The following is a 14212-nucleotide window of genomic DNA, read 5'->3' on the forward strand; positions in this document are numbered from 1 at the left end:
ACACAAATACAGGGTATAAAAAACTAAATTTAAATTCATAATATTTCTTAAATATGACATACATCACTAAAATCTAATCACATCAATATAATCTAAATTTAGTTATTTTGTACAACACATGAGTTTGATCAAAATTTAACAAATCAATTTCAAAAAGAGATAAACAATTTAACTCTTTAGATACCCATTATAATTAACAATGTTATCAAACAATATATTCCTTCAACTTTCTTTGTAGAATTAAAAAATCTTCCAACTTTTGAATCTTATAATTTTTTTAATATATAGTTTGAAAAAATGGATGTTGTTTGTTAATTAGTAGAATGTTGTGGCATTTGAAATTTAGGTGAAGATGAGTTGTTTGATAGTGTTGGATCATTGATGATAATTGGTAGATTTCGTGGCAATGAGGAAGATGTAGACATCATCTTTATGAACTACACTCTTCATTTAAAAACAACTAACTTTTTGTTCAAACCTTCTGTCAATGTTCCTTTCACTTCTGGTGTTTGAAACTGATATACATCTCAACAAAATTTACATCATCTGCATAAAATATTTAGCAAACCATTAAAAAAATTTACTTTTTCATACAATAATTAATTAATTTCAACTTTAATTAACTAATCATATATAAAGGGAATACCTATATCTGTCATGATCCTTAGATTTGAATATGTAGTTTGATTTTTGTTTTTTATATATTAAAATTGAATTTAATAGTTAAATTCTAAACAAATTGGTGGACTGAGTATTCAACTATGAATTCAATTCTATTAATATAGTATTTATCAGTTAACTTGGTGTAGTTTAGTACAACAATTTTTTAACTACAGTTACCCAGACTCTAAGTTTATAAATATACCTAAACATTAAAGGAAATAAAATTAATCAGACTTTTCATTTCTATACTATTTTTAAAAATTGTATTTTGTCTCTAAATTAAATTATATATCTATTTATTTCTTTGTATTTTATAAAAGTTACGTGGGACCTCTCCTCAACAATTCTTATATAAATTTTATATTATATTTTATTATGAAATTTTGGCACGTGGAAAATACTTTACATGTATGTTAAGAATTAAGTTTTAAATCTAATTCAATCTTATAAAATTAAATTGTAAGGTGAGATTTATACTTACTTTATATATTGTAAATTGATTTTTATTTTTAGTTGATGTGAAATTTTTAACACACACATTTCACATTAAGACATATACGTATTGAGTGAGACTAAAAATCAATGAATGGATGATCCAGGATCGAGTAGAATAATATAGCTAACAAACAACACACTTTGCTAAAATACACTCTATACCATATGGTATGCAGTGGATTTTAAACATTTGTTGGTTGAATATTTCACGTAACTTTAAAAAATGAAATAGATATAAAATTTACTTTAGGAACAAAATATAATTTTTAAAAGTAGTTTTGGAGATAAAAAATACACACCACAAAAAAATATCCAATTTTCTGACGGCAAAAATTTGTATATAAAGACCAAAATTCGTATACAAAATTATAAATTTGTTTATAATTGAATATTACCGACGGATTATATAGGAAAAACAATTTGTACATAATGATAGCATAAGTATTTTACATAAAAAAAAACCATCTAGTACTCGAGATCTTAGTTAAAGTTTACCAATAAAGAATTCACAAGATGGAATAAAGCATTTTCAATGTGTCTAGATTTGGATGGTCTGCATTTTGATAATAAATTATTGCAAGCCCTTCTAAAGTAAGAAGAATTTGATAAAGAGAGAGAGGTATGTTATGGGGTTGAAACTTGATTATTATTAGCTAGGACGAAGGATAAAGTTGTTGCATGTTCTCTCTATTTTAATTATTTTTGAAGGCAATGACGACTTTAGAAGGAAACACTTTTGTGAGAGAACTTTCAAGTTGTCAAATGAGGTAAGCCTAACTCCTCACTCACCCCTCTCAAAAAAAAGCATGAAATGCATATATATCAACCACCATCTTTTATTATGCTTTAATAACAAGAATGCTTTTTGTTTCATACAATATCCTATACTACAAACCATCACATGATGTCTTTCTAACCAACTTTCTTTAATATTTTTTTATACTTAATTAAATTTTTTTAATATTTAAGTCCAAAACATGACATTAATTTAAGTTTAATATATTAAACTTAAAAAGAGTGTATTAGATTAAGATTTTAACGAGTTTTAAAATAAGTTTATTAACATCAATGTCTATGACATGACTGATAAGAGAGAATTCAACATAGAAATACAATACTAATCAAATATAAACTAAATTTAAGAAATTAATGTCTACTACAAAAAAAAAACTTTATTATTCATGGAACTTTTTTTCACATATTTTTTTTGGATAAAAAATATGTTTTCCATGGATACTTTTTCCCGGATGTTTTTTCATGGATAAAAAATATGTTTTCATGAAAAAAATAGATATTTCTCATGCATTATTTCCTACAAATATGTTTTCTACAGATTTTTGTTCGTGGGAAATATATGAAAAGAACAATATTATCCACAAATTTTGAGGATTTTTCACGAATTTTGAGCATGAAAATTTTAAATTTTTCTTGTAGTAATCATTTTCAATTTTAAATTTAAAATGAATTATAAGATAATTTGGTGGTAATGTTGAAAAAGAGATTATAGAATAAGTGAATTTAAATCCTCTCATTAAGATTTAAAGATTATAAGATTGGTTTAGAAATTGTAAAAAAAATATTATGAGTTTAACTCTCTCATTAATTAAATACTAATAATTAATATTTTTAAATTTTTTATTAATAAAATACCAACAACTAACCGAAAAACATAGTTTTAGCAATCCTATGAAAATTAAAGAGCTGTAAAGTTGAAACAAATGGGTGGTATTATGATTACTGTGAGCAGCTGAATCTCCTCTCTCTCTCTCTCTCTCTCCATTAGTGAAGTCATTTGCAGGGTAATCATGATTAATGAGTACAATCCATGGCTGCACATGATGTTTTTCTTAATTAATGTTCTTTAATTTGCCACCTAAGATTGTTTACTTCTGTCGGTGCTTCAGCCATTGACACCACAACAGGTTCACCACATCCTCCACTTATTTAATTACATTCACGAAAAAATATCCTTTTTTATGTTTCTTATCCACTCCAACAATTCCATTATTTTTTAATTGGTTGTGATTAGGTTTATAGAAAGAGTTTTATAAAAAATGCAATACCAATTAGACTTGAATTTAATTATATAAGATATTGATTATTTTTCATTCAAAATTTTAAGATAATAAATTTATGGGTCTTTATTTTATATAGTGTTCTATTTTATCATTTTTAGTTAATATAAAATTTAGATTCACATTTAGATTCTTAATTTATCGTGATCGGAAGAAGATATTTTGAGAAAATAAATAACTATTTTTTTAATCAACAACTAACTTCAGTGATTTATCATGGTGGCAGTGATTAATCATCTTTGATTGGTGGATGGATCGGTTAGGTTAGACGATAAGAGCAAGTGGTAGTTTTCGTTTTTGTTTTTTTTCGTCTACCAAATATTTGATCATTTTTTGTTTGATGCGAAGATCACAAGCGATAATAACGAAGACAACATGTATTATCATTATTTTTATCTTAAACTTTACTCACGTCAATGAAGTAGATTAGTGGGATTAGCTTCACTTAATACAACATTTTTCATTAGTTATGGTTCAATAAAACACAACAACTTTAACAAATCAAAATTTTAATGTTCATTATCTGTAGGGGGCAAGACTTGGTTAGTGCATGCACACACGAGTGGCAGAGATTCTCAGGATTTTCCTGTTTTCAAGCTTTTAAAAACTGAAGAATTTATTAATTAATTTCCACCTAAAATCTTACACATGGGTTAAATATAGAACAATTTTCCCAATCATTAATTAAATTCAAAATGTTAAAACTTGTACATTTATTATTAGTATTCAACAGAAAAAGTATTTAAGTATATGTTTATTTCTTTCAATAAATACACGGGTGAAATATTTTAATTTATAACTCTGACTTTACAAAATTTTCCAAATGAGATAGAAAAATGAACAGTAGAATGGAATGACAACAGTTTGGGCCCTGTTTTTTTCTAAAATGGTTGAAATTTATGTCGAGTGTTTTTCCACGTTTTTGACTGCAATCAATTATTCGACCATGAAAAAAAAAAAAAAAACCACCAAGAAAAATCCGAATACTACAATGCCACTACCACTACTACTACATTACATCGTACATTGTTGTACATTGGTGATGTTATGATATGCATCAAGATAGATAACCAACAAGTTTGTGTCCACCAAAACAAAACCCTTCAATTCCTCACCCACTTCCGCCATGGGAGAGAAAGAGAAAGAGAAGAGGAACAAGAACAAGAAGCAGAAGCACCAGCACCCGAATGACCAAACCACAAAGCACAACTCCGATTTCTCCTTCAAGCCAAGCTCAGAGGTAAAGGGTATCCGATTCGGAGGCCAATTCATAGTGAAATCCTTCACAATCAGAAGGGCGCGGCCATTGGAGCTTCTCAAGGTTCTTTCTTTCCCACCAACCAACAACACCAACAAACCAAAAGACAAGCTTCCCTTCCCTTCAACCACAGCATTCTTGCCAACAAACTTCACCATCTTGGCGCACCATGCTTGGCACACCCTCACCCTCGGCCTCGGCACCAAGAAGTCAAAGGTTGTTCTTTTCGTGTTCGAAACCGAGGCCATGAAGGCCTCCGTGGACAGAATATGGCCACCGGAGATAGCACTCGGTGATGTGAACAAAAGACTCATAAGGGGCCTCAATGGATGTGAAATGGCGAGGTTCAAGTTCAGAAAAGGGTGCATAACATTCTATGTCTATGCTGTTAGACAAGTCGGAAGCTTTGGTTTTTCCTGTGCTGAGGATCTCAGAACCATTCTGCAGTCTGTGGTGGAGCTTAAAGATTTCTTGGATCACACTGCCATGCTTTCCATGCCTCACCAGAGAAGCATCAGTTACTCAGAGTCACACCCCCAGGTAGCCATGGCTCATTAGGCCTAGCTCTGTGAATCAATCATCATCATCATCAGTATCAGAGTTTTTTTATTTTATATATGAATATAGATGTGTCCAAGTGCTTCACATTAACATCATCTTCATCATTAGGGTCTTGAAAGATAAATCCTTTGGCTTAATCTGTTAACTTGGTTTCTAGTCTTTGGAATTTTGGGAGGCTTATTATTGGTTTATTTGTTCATGATCTTGTTTGATCTGTATTTTTTTTTCCTTTTGAAAATTTGGGGAAAATGAAAGTGTAATGTAGCTTGAATAATTGGATACTAAATCAGTGGATGACTGAATCCAGGAGTTGCAATGCAATTGTCCTTTTTGTTGACAACTGCTAAATTAATACAAATTTGTCAAATGGGTTGCAGATGATGCTTACTTTTTTGTTTTATTACCACCTACAATCTGAAAAAACTCCAGACAAACATTTTTTTTTCTTCCAGCAATAGTTGCAATGTATGTTCCTCATTTGTTCACAACTGTTACTTCAGAAATGAAAATGATTCTGTAAATTTATCTATCTCTGCATATTTTCATCTGACAACAGCACAAAACCAAAGTCTAGTAGTAGTTGAAAGTTATGGTAAGAAAAACTTGTTTTTGTTCTCTGTGAAGATTAAATATACCACAACAACAGATTATAATCAAACACAATGCTTCTTGAAAGAAGTTATCTAAAAGAAGTTATTTAACTAATATAATAGTTTGCTGCTACTGGGTAATAAGCAAGAGACAAATGCTGCCAAATTCAAGTTTTCTTCTGCAATCTGTTTTTGTGGTAAATTGTGCCACTATACTATCTATCCCGTGATCCATGAAATATTATCATTACAAAAGTATTCCATAAGTAGAAAAATGCCAAATGATTCTGAATTTTTAATATAGGAAGAAAAACTTTGACTGTCTGAAGAATGAGGATTACATTAAATTCTTCAGTTCAGATGTGAACACAGTAAAACATTACTGGTAGTAGAGTTTTGTTCAGCAGGATCAATGGAGAAGGAAGGAGGAAAAGTAATTGATTGTAATGGTTCAGAAAAGTGAAGGAAGAAAAAAATAAAGAAAGAGATCACATTTCTTTTTCTGCTGTGCCCACCTGTGGCTTTAATCATGGGGTGTTAGGACCCATGTCAAGTGCTGCTACCTTACTTTAATCTTCACAAGAATAATGGACATTTGTGTGTGCTGCTGCATCTGCAAGCACAAATCCTTCACCTTTACTCATCATTCATATGTTATGTGTGCTCACAAAACTTGATTAGGTTGAGGGGTCATGAGTCCTTTGAGATTGAGGTATTGACCCAATAAATGGTGTAGGGTTGTAGGTGGTGCCACCACTAGGAGGCATTATAGAGTGTCACATGTTGGAACTTAGCAGTACTATGTGGTTATAATATGTGGAAATGGAAACATTTTTTTGCTGAAAAAAAGTTATCAAGAGATGTTTTTTCCCCTTTGTTTTGTTGTGAGTACTGTTATGTGAAAATGGAACCTTTTTTTTCTGCTGCGTAGCTCATGATGCGAATTCACGCCAGACATGGTGCATGACCACCTTGTTGAAAAGGTGATAATGGGTCAAATTCATAGCAGCAAAAACTGAAATTATTCATACAAATACTGCAATGAAAACGCAAACACATCTGATCCTACTCATGTTCCTTGTATCTTATTTGTGTGTATGTATTTTTAAATATTCGTAATATTATATTAATAGGGGAAGATAATGTAATGTTATTAAGTTAATATATAAAATAATTATATTTATTAAAAATAAAATGGAATAAAACAGAAAAGATGAGAGAATAACGATCGATAAATAAAGAAAAAATAAAAAAAATAAAAAATTTTATAAAAAAGTTTTAATTTTCAAAAAATTTAATAAATAATTAAATATGGACACAAAAAGAATTTTTTTATATATTATTATAGATATATTGTTATAGATTTAAATCGAATGTACAAATTTTTTTAGCTAAGTGTTAAGATTTGATGATTATTTATTACATATAAATTCAATTTATAATTTATTGTTATGAATACATTTTTATATATTTAATTACTTCACTATATTAAAATATCACATGTAAATTAATATATGTCTAACTACAAATCACCTAATGTATTCCCACAATATACAGGTGTGTGTCATAGTTTGGTTTGTTCGCTTAACAATAACTTGAGAATATGATGTATAAGTCTTTATTCTCATTTTTTAAAAAAAAAAAATAGATATCTTGTATCTCGATTTTTGTTTTGTAAGACTAGTATCTCCCAAATTAATTTTTCACTTTTCACTATTAAATAATTTATTTATTATTAGTCTGTGTTTTATTTTTCCCTTAACTGTTTAGTGTCATTGTTTCTCACTTTTTATTATTTCTATATATTATGAAATATTTTAGTTTAAATATTGGGAGTTTCTCATTTAATAGGTTTTAAATAAGATTTTTGTGATGTTTGAAGGGATAAACAAGCAAATACAATGTTACTTATTAAAAGCTTTTTGGTCTAAGTTTGAGCTTAGGGAAAATGCCAATTTATACAAAGTTCTTAGAAAACCAATTTGGGCCTTTCAATTTGGGCCCTATTCTTGTCGCTTTGAAGTTCGGGCCCGTAAAAGTCTGGTCAACCAAAGAGAACCGATCGAATAACGGTGAGTTTGGGTCGGGTTGAAGTTTTGATCGACGACGACGTTGAGGTGCTCTCTCATCGTTCAACTCAATTTGGTAATTCTTCGAATCCATCTTTCGTATATCATCTTTAACTCTTCTTTGAATATTCGATTCAGTATTCTCCATTTGATTCCTTTACTGTTTTCTTAAAATATATATTTCGAAAATTGATTATCGATATGCTTTGACTCAGTTCTGACCATCACTTCTTCTTCAATTTTTTTTATTTTGTTTCCTTTGATAATGTGTTTTCTATACTCAGAATCAAATCAATGGTTAGGAACTACGGTGATGATAAAATCAAAGTTTTTCATTTGACAAAATAACATTGGTTTTAACTTGTTTTGAATGTTCTATCATACTATGCGTGTAAGTTGAATTTTATAATTCCTTATCTGCTATGTGTTGTTTATTTTTGAACAATGAATTTGAATCCTGTGTGCTTTATGACAGGGGCAAGAAACTGGTAGTAGCTGAATCTAAATTGGAATGGAGTATACGTGCCTTTTGGTCACCTCCTTTGCGATTGCGATCTTAGGGTTTGTCTTTGTAGTGTTTTTTGAAGCATATAAGAGAAGAAACAACCATCAGTATGCCCTTTTTTATACTATTCTAATATGTGCTTTAAAATGTTGTATGTATATGTGGACTGGGATTGTTTATTTGATATTTCCATTTTTTTTTCTTAAGGCATATTGAAGTTCCAGCTATTTTTGAAGATCCTAACTCATTGAAACAGGTAAAATGTTTCCCTTAGCATTGTGTTAGAGCTTCTGTAGATATCCAAGATTTTGTAAGCAATACTTTATTTATTTACTTATACTGGGGTTTTCTTTAATAATTCTAATTTAGTGAAATAAGTCTGGATTGACAGAATTTAGGAGTCCCCTTTTCAAATTATCACCCCATTTCAATAGTATTTTTCTTTTTTTAACTTTTGAGAGGATTAACTAGTGAATTTGGTATTGCAAACTGGTGACTTTGTTGCTGCGATGTCTTGGGAAATTTGAAACTGTACAACTTCTAGCCATTGAAGATTGCAGATCAAGAGGAAACGTGTTTTAGCCTATGTTCCTTGTTATGGGATTACCATGGAATTAAACATATACATTACAAGCTAATGATCAAGAAGTGAGAGAAGTTTAACGGAAATATGAAGTATGATCACTTTTTGTGTTTCCTATTTGTATAATGGATGGGCTCAGCACAAAACAGTAGAAAGATTTGCCACATGAGAATAATGTTTGATTGAAGGGGAGATCATGTTAGAGGCACCAATTAATTTCTACATAATAACATGCTATACATCTTAGATTTCATTAGTGCCACAAAAGCTGAAGCTACTGAATACTGTTCTTCCTTAAATGTAACTTTGTTATGCTTGATCTATTTAAGTTTAAAATTATGCTGCAGCAAAATTGATCTCAACAAGCACTCTCTAGTTTGAATAGTTTGTTCCTACTAGTTTTCTAATGTTTGCAAGGATCCTTAACTTAGTGTTATTATTCAAATTGCAAACATCTTTCTCTTTTCATCACCAATCTCTGCTCATTTATGAGCTGGAGTGGTTGGACATTAGGTTCTAATGTCAACTTCAAGAGGAAGTATTTGTCATTACTGTGCTCCAACATTCTCTTATCTTGCCTTCATTGTGTATGCTGATGGGCTTTTCTAGAAACTAAATAGCAATATTATTTTGGGTTACATATATCTGTATCTTGCACATACATGTTTTTATTTTGTCTTGAGAGGTTTCAAGTTAATGCATAGTTTTATGAAGGTAGCACCCTGTTGTGAATTTGTTTTGACTGATACTCCTGCACTTTTAGGTTCCTTGCCCACATATTGTTGATCCAGCCACCAAGTATATTTCATTGATTATTCCTGCATTCAATGAGCAGCATAGGCTTCCAGGAGCTCTTGATGAAACAATGAAGTAAGTGAAAACATGGTGTTTTTAACTAGATTTATCCTTTTATCTTAATACCTGTAAAAGGATTTGGGTTTGGTTACAGTGAGTCAGTCTACTTTGGTTGTTCTGTTATGCAAATTTTTGTTGGGTGTGTATAATATCAGTTGCAATGAGTCTATTAGGCTACTATCACAATTTTATATTCTGTTTTTGCATCTGGGAGAGCACCTGAGAGGATGATCAAAGGTATTAGTGTATTATTTAATCGTAGATAACTAAAAGTTCGCTACTGAAAGATGAAATCAGCCCCACACACTGGAGTCTCTATCTGGTTATGGAAAGATACCTGCCTAAGTTACACTAACCAAACGCATGCCACCAACCCCCGTACAAGTCTATATTCCTGTTAACCCACAGAGAGTAACTGCCATCTTGTTACTAACTCCTAAGAACCCCTGCCTTATTTCTTCTTGGATATGCTTTCCACTTAGTAGGTTTCCTAGGACTTCTGTCCAGCACCGGTCCATAGGCTGATCCACTTCTTCTCCTAGTGCCAATATCAGATCACCTTCATCAGTATGTGTGTGTTCTGTGCATTCAATTGTTTCTGTAAGGTGGTTGTTTACATGTCAAATGTTATCTGATATGAACCTCCCGTTCCTGAAAAAGAGAGAGGTGTACAGACAACAATGGTAAGAAGTGAAAAGAAAGGGAAAACCCAAACTTATATGCACTTTCTTCGTGGTTCTATTTGTTTGAATTGATTAGGACTTCATATGCATAGAGGGTTGGTGTAATTAGTTTCCTGGATGCTTCTCTTGTTAAGTAACATAGCATTTACTATTTAAGTTTTGTAATATGAATGTAATCTATCTGTGCCTTAATTTGTAGTTATCTTCAACAGCGTACTTTAAAGGATTCTTCTTTTACATATGAGGTATTTCTAGTTCCTTTTATTCTAATACATTTTTTTTTGTCTATATAACCCTGTTTTATGTCCAATCTCTTGGAACTTTGTTTTAGAATTTTAGATTCTAGCTTATTGTCTAGGGAATATTAATATAGATTTAGTATTGTAAAGAAATTTCTACATTACATGCTGTCGATATTTGGTGGAAAAAGAAATGCTTTATTTCACTTATGACCTTACTAATGTGAAGTGAAAGTACTTCCTATATTCATTAAAATCAGTTTGGTTTGGCTTAAGATATCATATCTGAAACACTTTGCTCAACTTTCTTTCTACCAAATGCTAACTTTTTTATGGGTACACGTCCACATTCTCTTCAAAATGGACACTTGAGCAGGTAGTAATTATTGATGACGGGAGCACCGATGAGACAAAAAGAGTAGCTTTTGAATTTGTGAGGAAATACACAGTAGACAAGGTAAGGGTCATCCTTCTAGGAAGAAATCATGGCAAAGGAGAAGCAATCAGAAAAGTGAGTCGAATTTAAACTACTATCTTAAAATTTACTCATGTCAAAAGTCAAATGCCCCTTTGTCACACTATGCTTATTGATAATTTATTAAGGCTTTCTTCTTTCCTTGAAAGCATTGTATTACAGGGAATGCTGCATTCACGTGGTGAACTACTTCTCATGCTTGATGCCGATGGAGCAACTAAGGTCACAGACCTAGAAAAGCTCGAAAATCAGGTTAATGGAATTCTACAATGGCAGTTTTCACAGATCTTTCAATCAAACCTTAGAACAATATTCTGGTGCCAAATGTTGATATGCATTGTTTAATGTTTTGGCATCAGATTCATGCTGTTGCTAAAAGCGAATATCACCAGGGAGATTCAAGCAATAGTGATCCTAGATTTAGAATTTCTGATGTCCCAGTTGCTGTATTTGGTTCAAGAGCTCATCTAGAGGAAAAAGCGTTAGCTACAGTTACGTGTGCGCTTCTTCATTCTTTGTTTTATTGTTGTCATACGCGGAGGTCATCTTGGTTGAATAACTTTAATTAATACTTTCAGAGGAAGTGGTACCGCAATTTTTTGATGAAGGGCTTCCATCTTGTGGTTCTCTTGGCTTCTGGTCCTGGAATTCGTGATACACAGGCAATTTCCTTCTTCATTGATTTTTTCCTTGCATTTTTATGCGATACTCCTATTATTGGTATACAGCTTATGTCTACATAGAGACCAAAACTTCACCAGACATGGTAGCTGTGACATTAGCATGATCGATATTTTCAGTGCTTATCAAGCTTATGCAATGCTTGTGCTTGAACCCATTTATATTTGTTGTTGGTTTTTATTCTCTGATATTGACCTAGTACTTCCACAGTGTGGTTTCAAGATGTTCACTAGGGCTGCAGCTAGGAAGCTTTTTTCAAATGTCCGCTTAAAAAGGTAATTCAACAATTTCTTAAGTTTTGAAAGGAAATTAATTCATAATTCAGAAATAATAGAAAACCTAATGTTCATACTTAATTTTACTCATGAATTATTTGTACAATTTTTTATTAGTATTTTTTTTGTTCTTTCTTCATTGATCAGTGTCTTTTTTTTTTTAAGGGAGGATTCATGATAGCTAATGCATATAAACCCATAATATGTATATCCTTTACTATAGATGGCTTATTTAGATTTTCCCATAAACGAAATTTGATATTAGAGGAAGCATGATATGAGAAGCAGTCTCACGTTATTGACATCTAGCAACAGTGAAAATCATATATCCTCAAGAAGATAAACCATATTTTATCAATGTTGGAAATATTGAATAATATTTCTGAAACTTTGGTCTTAAGTAAGCCGTATGGTGTAGTGTGATCCATGTAGCCGAAACTTAAATGGTATAAGACTTTGACACAGGTCAGAAAGATAAGTTGATTTTTAAGTTATGGTGTTTTTTCGTTCTAACCAGCTTTCCGCATATTATACCTATTTTGTATGGCTCACATGTGGTGACAACTTCTGCAACTTTCTATAATAGCCTTTATCATTTTCTGCAGATGGTGCTTTGATGTTGAATTAGTCTTTCTGTGCAAAAGGTTTAAGATCCCAATTTCGGAAGTTTCTGTGAATTGGTCTGAGATTCCAGGATCCAAGGTGAATCTTCTGAGTATACCTAACATGCTTTGGGAGCTTGTGCTCATGTCTGTGGGGTACAGGACCGGTATGTGGAGAATTTCTAATTCTACTTGAGCTTCCATGATCAAGAAAGGGGACATTTTCCTATCAAACAAAGAGTCATCTGTTGCTCGAGGGAACATGTACTCTCATACTGGGCTTAAGGGACAACAATGTGATATTTAAAGTTTTTAGGACTGACCACAACCTTCCGGCTATGCCGTTCAGTTTCGGATCATGGAGGCTTTCTGCTTCTTTGTTTTCCTAGTTTTGCGATTTGTACTAGGTAAAAATATACTCAACTAATTATTCTGTTACTTTTGGCTGAGAATAGTTTTTAATCACACATTGGTTGTATTTTTCTTACTCAAAAGATTCTACAGATAACTTTTTATTCTCTTCGTTTAAAAGACATTGTCTGAAATCGATGAGTTGTTGATTCCTTTTCTTCATCTCTCCTGGATGTAAATGTGATGGCTACTGTAGATCGTTTTAATACCGTGTTACCAAACCCGCAAATCGTTCCCATTAGACAACTCTTGTTTTTGTTTTTGTGTGTTCTGCATTGGCTTATACATTGACGCTTCTAGTGTCTGGTTGCACAGAACCTGAAACCCTGGTTTTATTTGTTGATGTCTTGGTTCTGTTAGTTTTGTGACCTGTGCTTCATAAACTCACATTTTTCGATGTGAAAACAATCATGTGAGACAAAGGTGGATAGCTTGTCTGTGTTGATTGTGTAATCCCTTTCACACAATTCTCTCACTTCTTATACCTGTCACTTTACGACAAAAGTTGTAGAATCTTTCAGCAGGTAAATGTGATAGAAAAATTATAGACGTGGTGAGAGACAAGTAAAAACATGAGGTGAAAGAGAACATAGATTCTTAATAGTACATAAACAACCATTTATAATTTTGCAAGTCGCAAATCTTGATTTGTATGCAGTGTCTCAAATCTCAATATTTTCTCCTTTCTCTACTTATATTTCACACTACTCCTATGACAATTCCTAACAAATATTATCAAATTATTACTCTTTTACTTTTATTTTTAAATTAAATTTCAATTTTTTATATATTAATAGGTACACGTCTAATATCACAATTTATAAATTTTAATTATAATACAATTTATGCAGTTAAAAATATCTATTTATTATACATCTAAATCATATACAATTATTATTTATACTTATAATGTAAAAACTAAAATATTACAAAGAAAATAACTACAAAACCACAGTTATGTTTGAATGGTTGAAATTGAAGATAGATACACATAAGTTCATGTTCCTTTCATTTAAACCAATACATGTTGATACTTATACATACGTGACAGTGTGGTAGAAGTTTGTATATACGCACACGTATACAGTATTTATGTATAAGTAGTCAACCATAGATTGAGGAATTGAGATCAATAAACAGTATTTTATAAGTTTACTGAGTCAAAAATCTCGTTGGTCACGAATGAGTAGTT

At 31.4% G+C, this 14212-nt stretch overlaps 2 protein-coding genes across 3 annotated transcripts; both read left to right on the forward strand.

The window, feature by feature from the left end:
- The first annotated feature begins 4260 nt into the window (after positions 1-4260).
- On the forward strand, positions 4261-5439 carry LOC114185038 (uncharacterized). The gene has a single exon (XM_028072528.2). It carries the CDS (start codon positions 4360-4362, stop codon positions 5047-5049), a length of 690 nt encoding a protein of 229 aa, XP_027928329.1. The 5' UTR covers positions 4261-4359; the 3' UTR covers positions 5050-5439.
- Positions 5440-7630: 2191 nt separating this feature from the next.
- LOC114185036 (Nucleotide-diphospho-sugar transferases superfamily protein) lies at positions 7631-13154 on the forward strand. Of its 2 annotated transcripts, none has more exons than XM_028072524.2 (11): positions 7631-7787; positions 8187-8323; positions 8424-8472; positions 9563-9669; positions 10537-10582; positions 10953-11087; positions 11214-11303; positions 11411-11542; positions 11630-11713; positions 11943-12007; positions 12613-13154. In XM_028072524.2, the coding sequence occupies exons 2-11, from the start codon at positions 8223-8225 to the stop codon at positions 12803-12805; spliced, it is 1002 nt and encodes a 333-aa protein (XP_027928325.1). In that variant the 5' UTR covers positions 7631-7787; positions 8187-8222; the 3' UTR covers positions 12806-13154. The 2 variants fall into 2 exon arrangements, with proteins under 2 accessions (XP_027928325.1, XP_027928326.1); XM_028072525.2 differs by lacking the exon at positions 7631-7787 and adding an exon at positions 7814-8102.
- The last annotated feature ends 1058 nt before the right edge of the window (positions 13155-14212 follow it).

This window comes from Vigna unguiculata, chromosome 5, assembly GCF_037176805.1.
Source record: "Vigna unguiculata cultivar grain cowpea cultivar isolate G323 ecotype 2 chromosome 5, ASM3717680v1, whole genome shotgun sequence".
Lineage (NCBI taxonomy): Eukaryota > Viridiplantae > Streptophyta > Magnoliopsida > Fabales > Fabaceae > Vigna > Vigna unguiculata.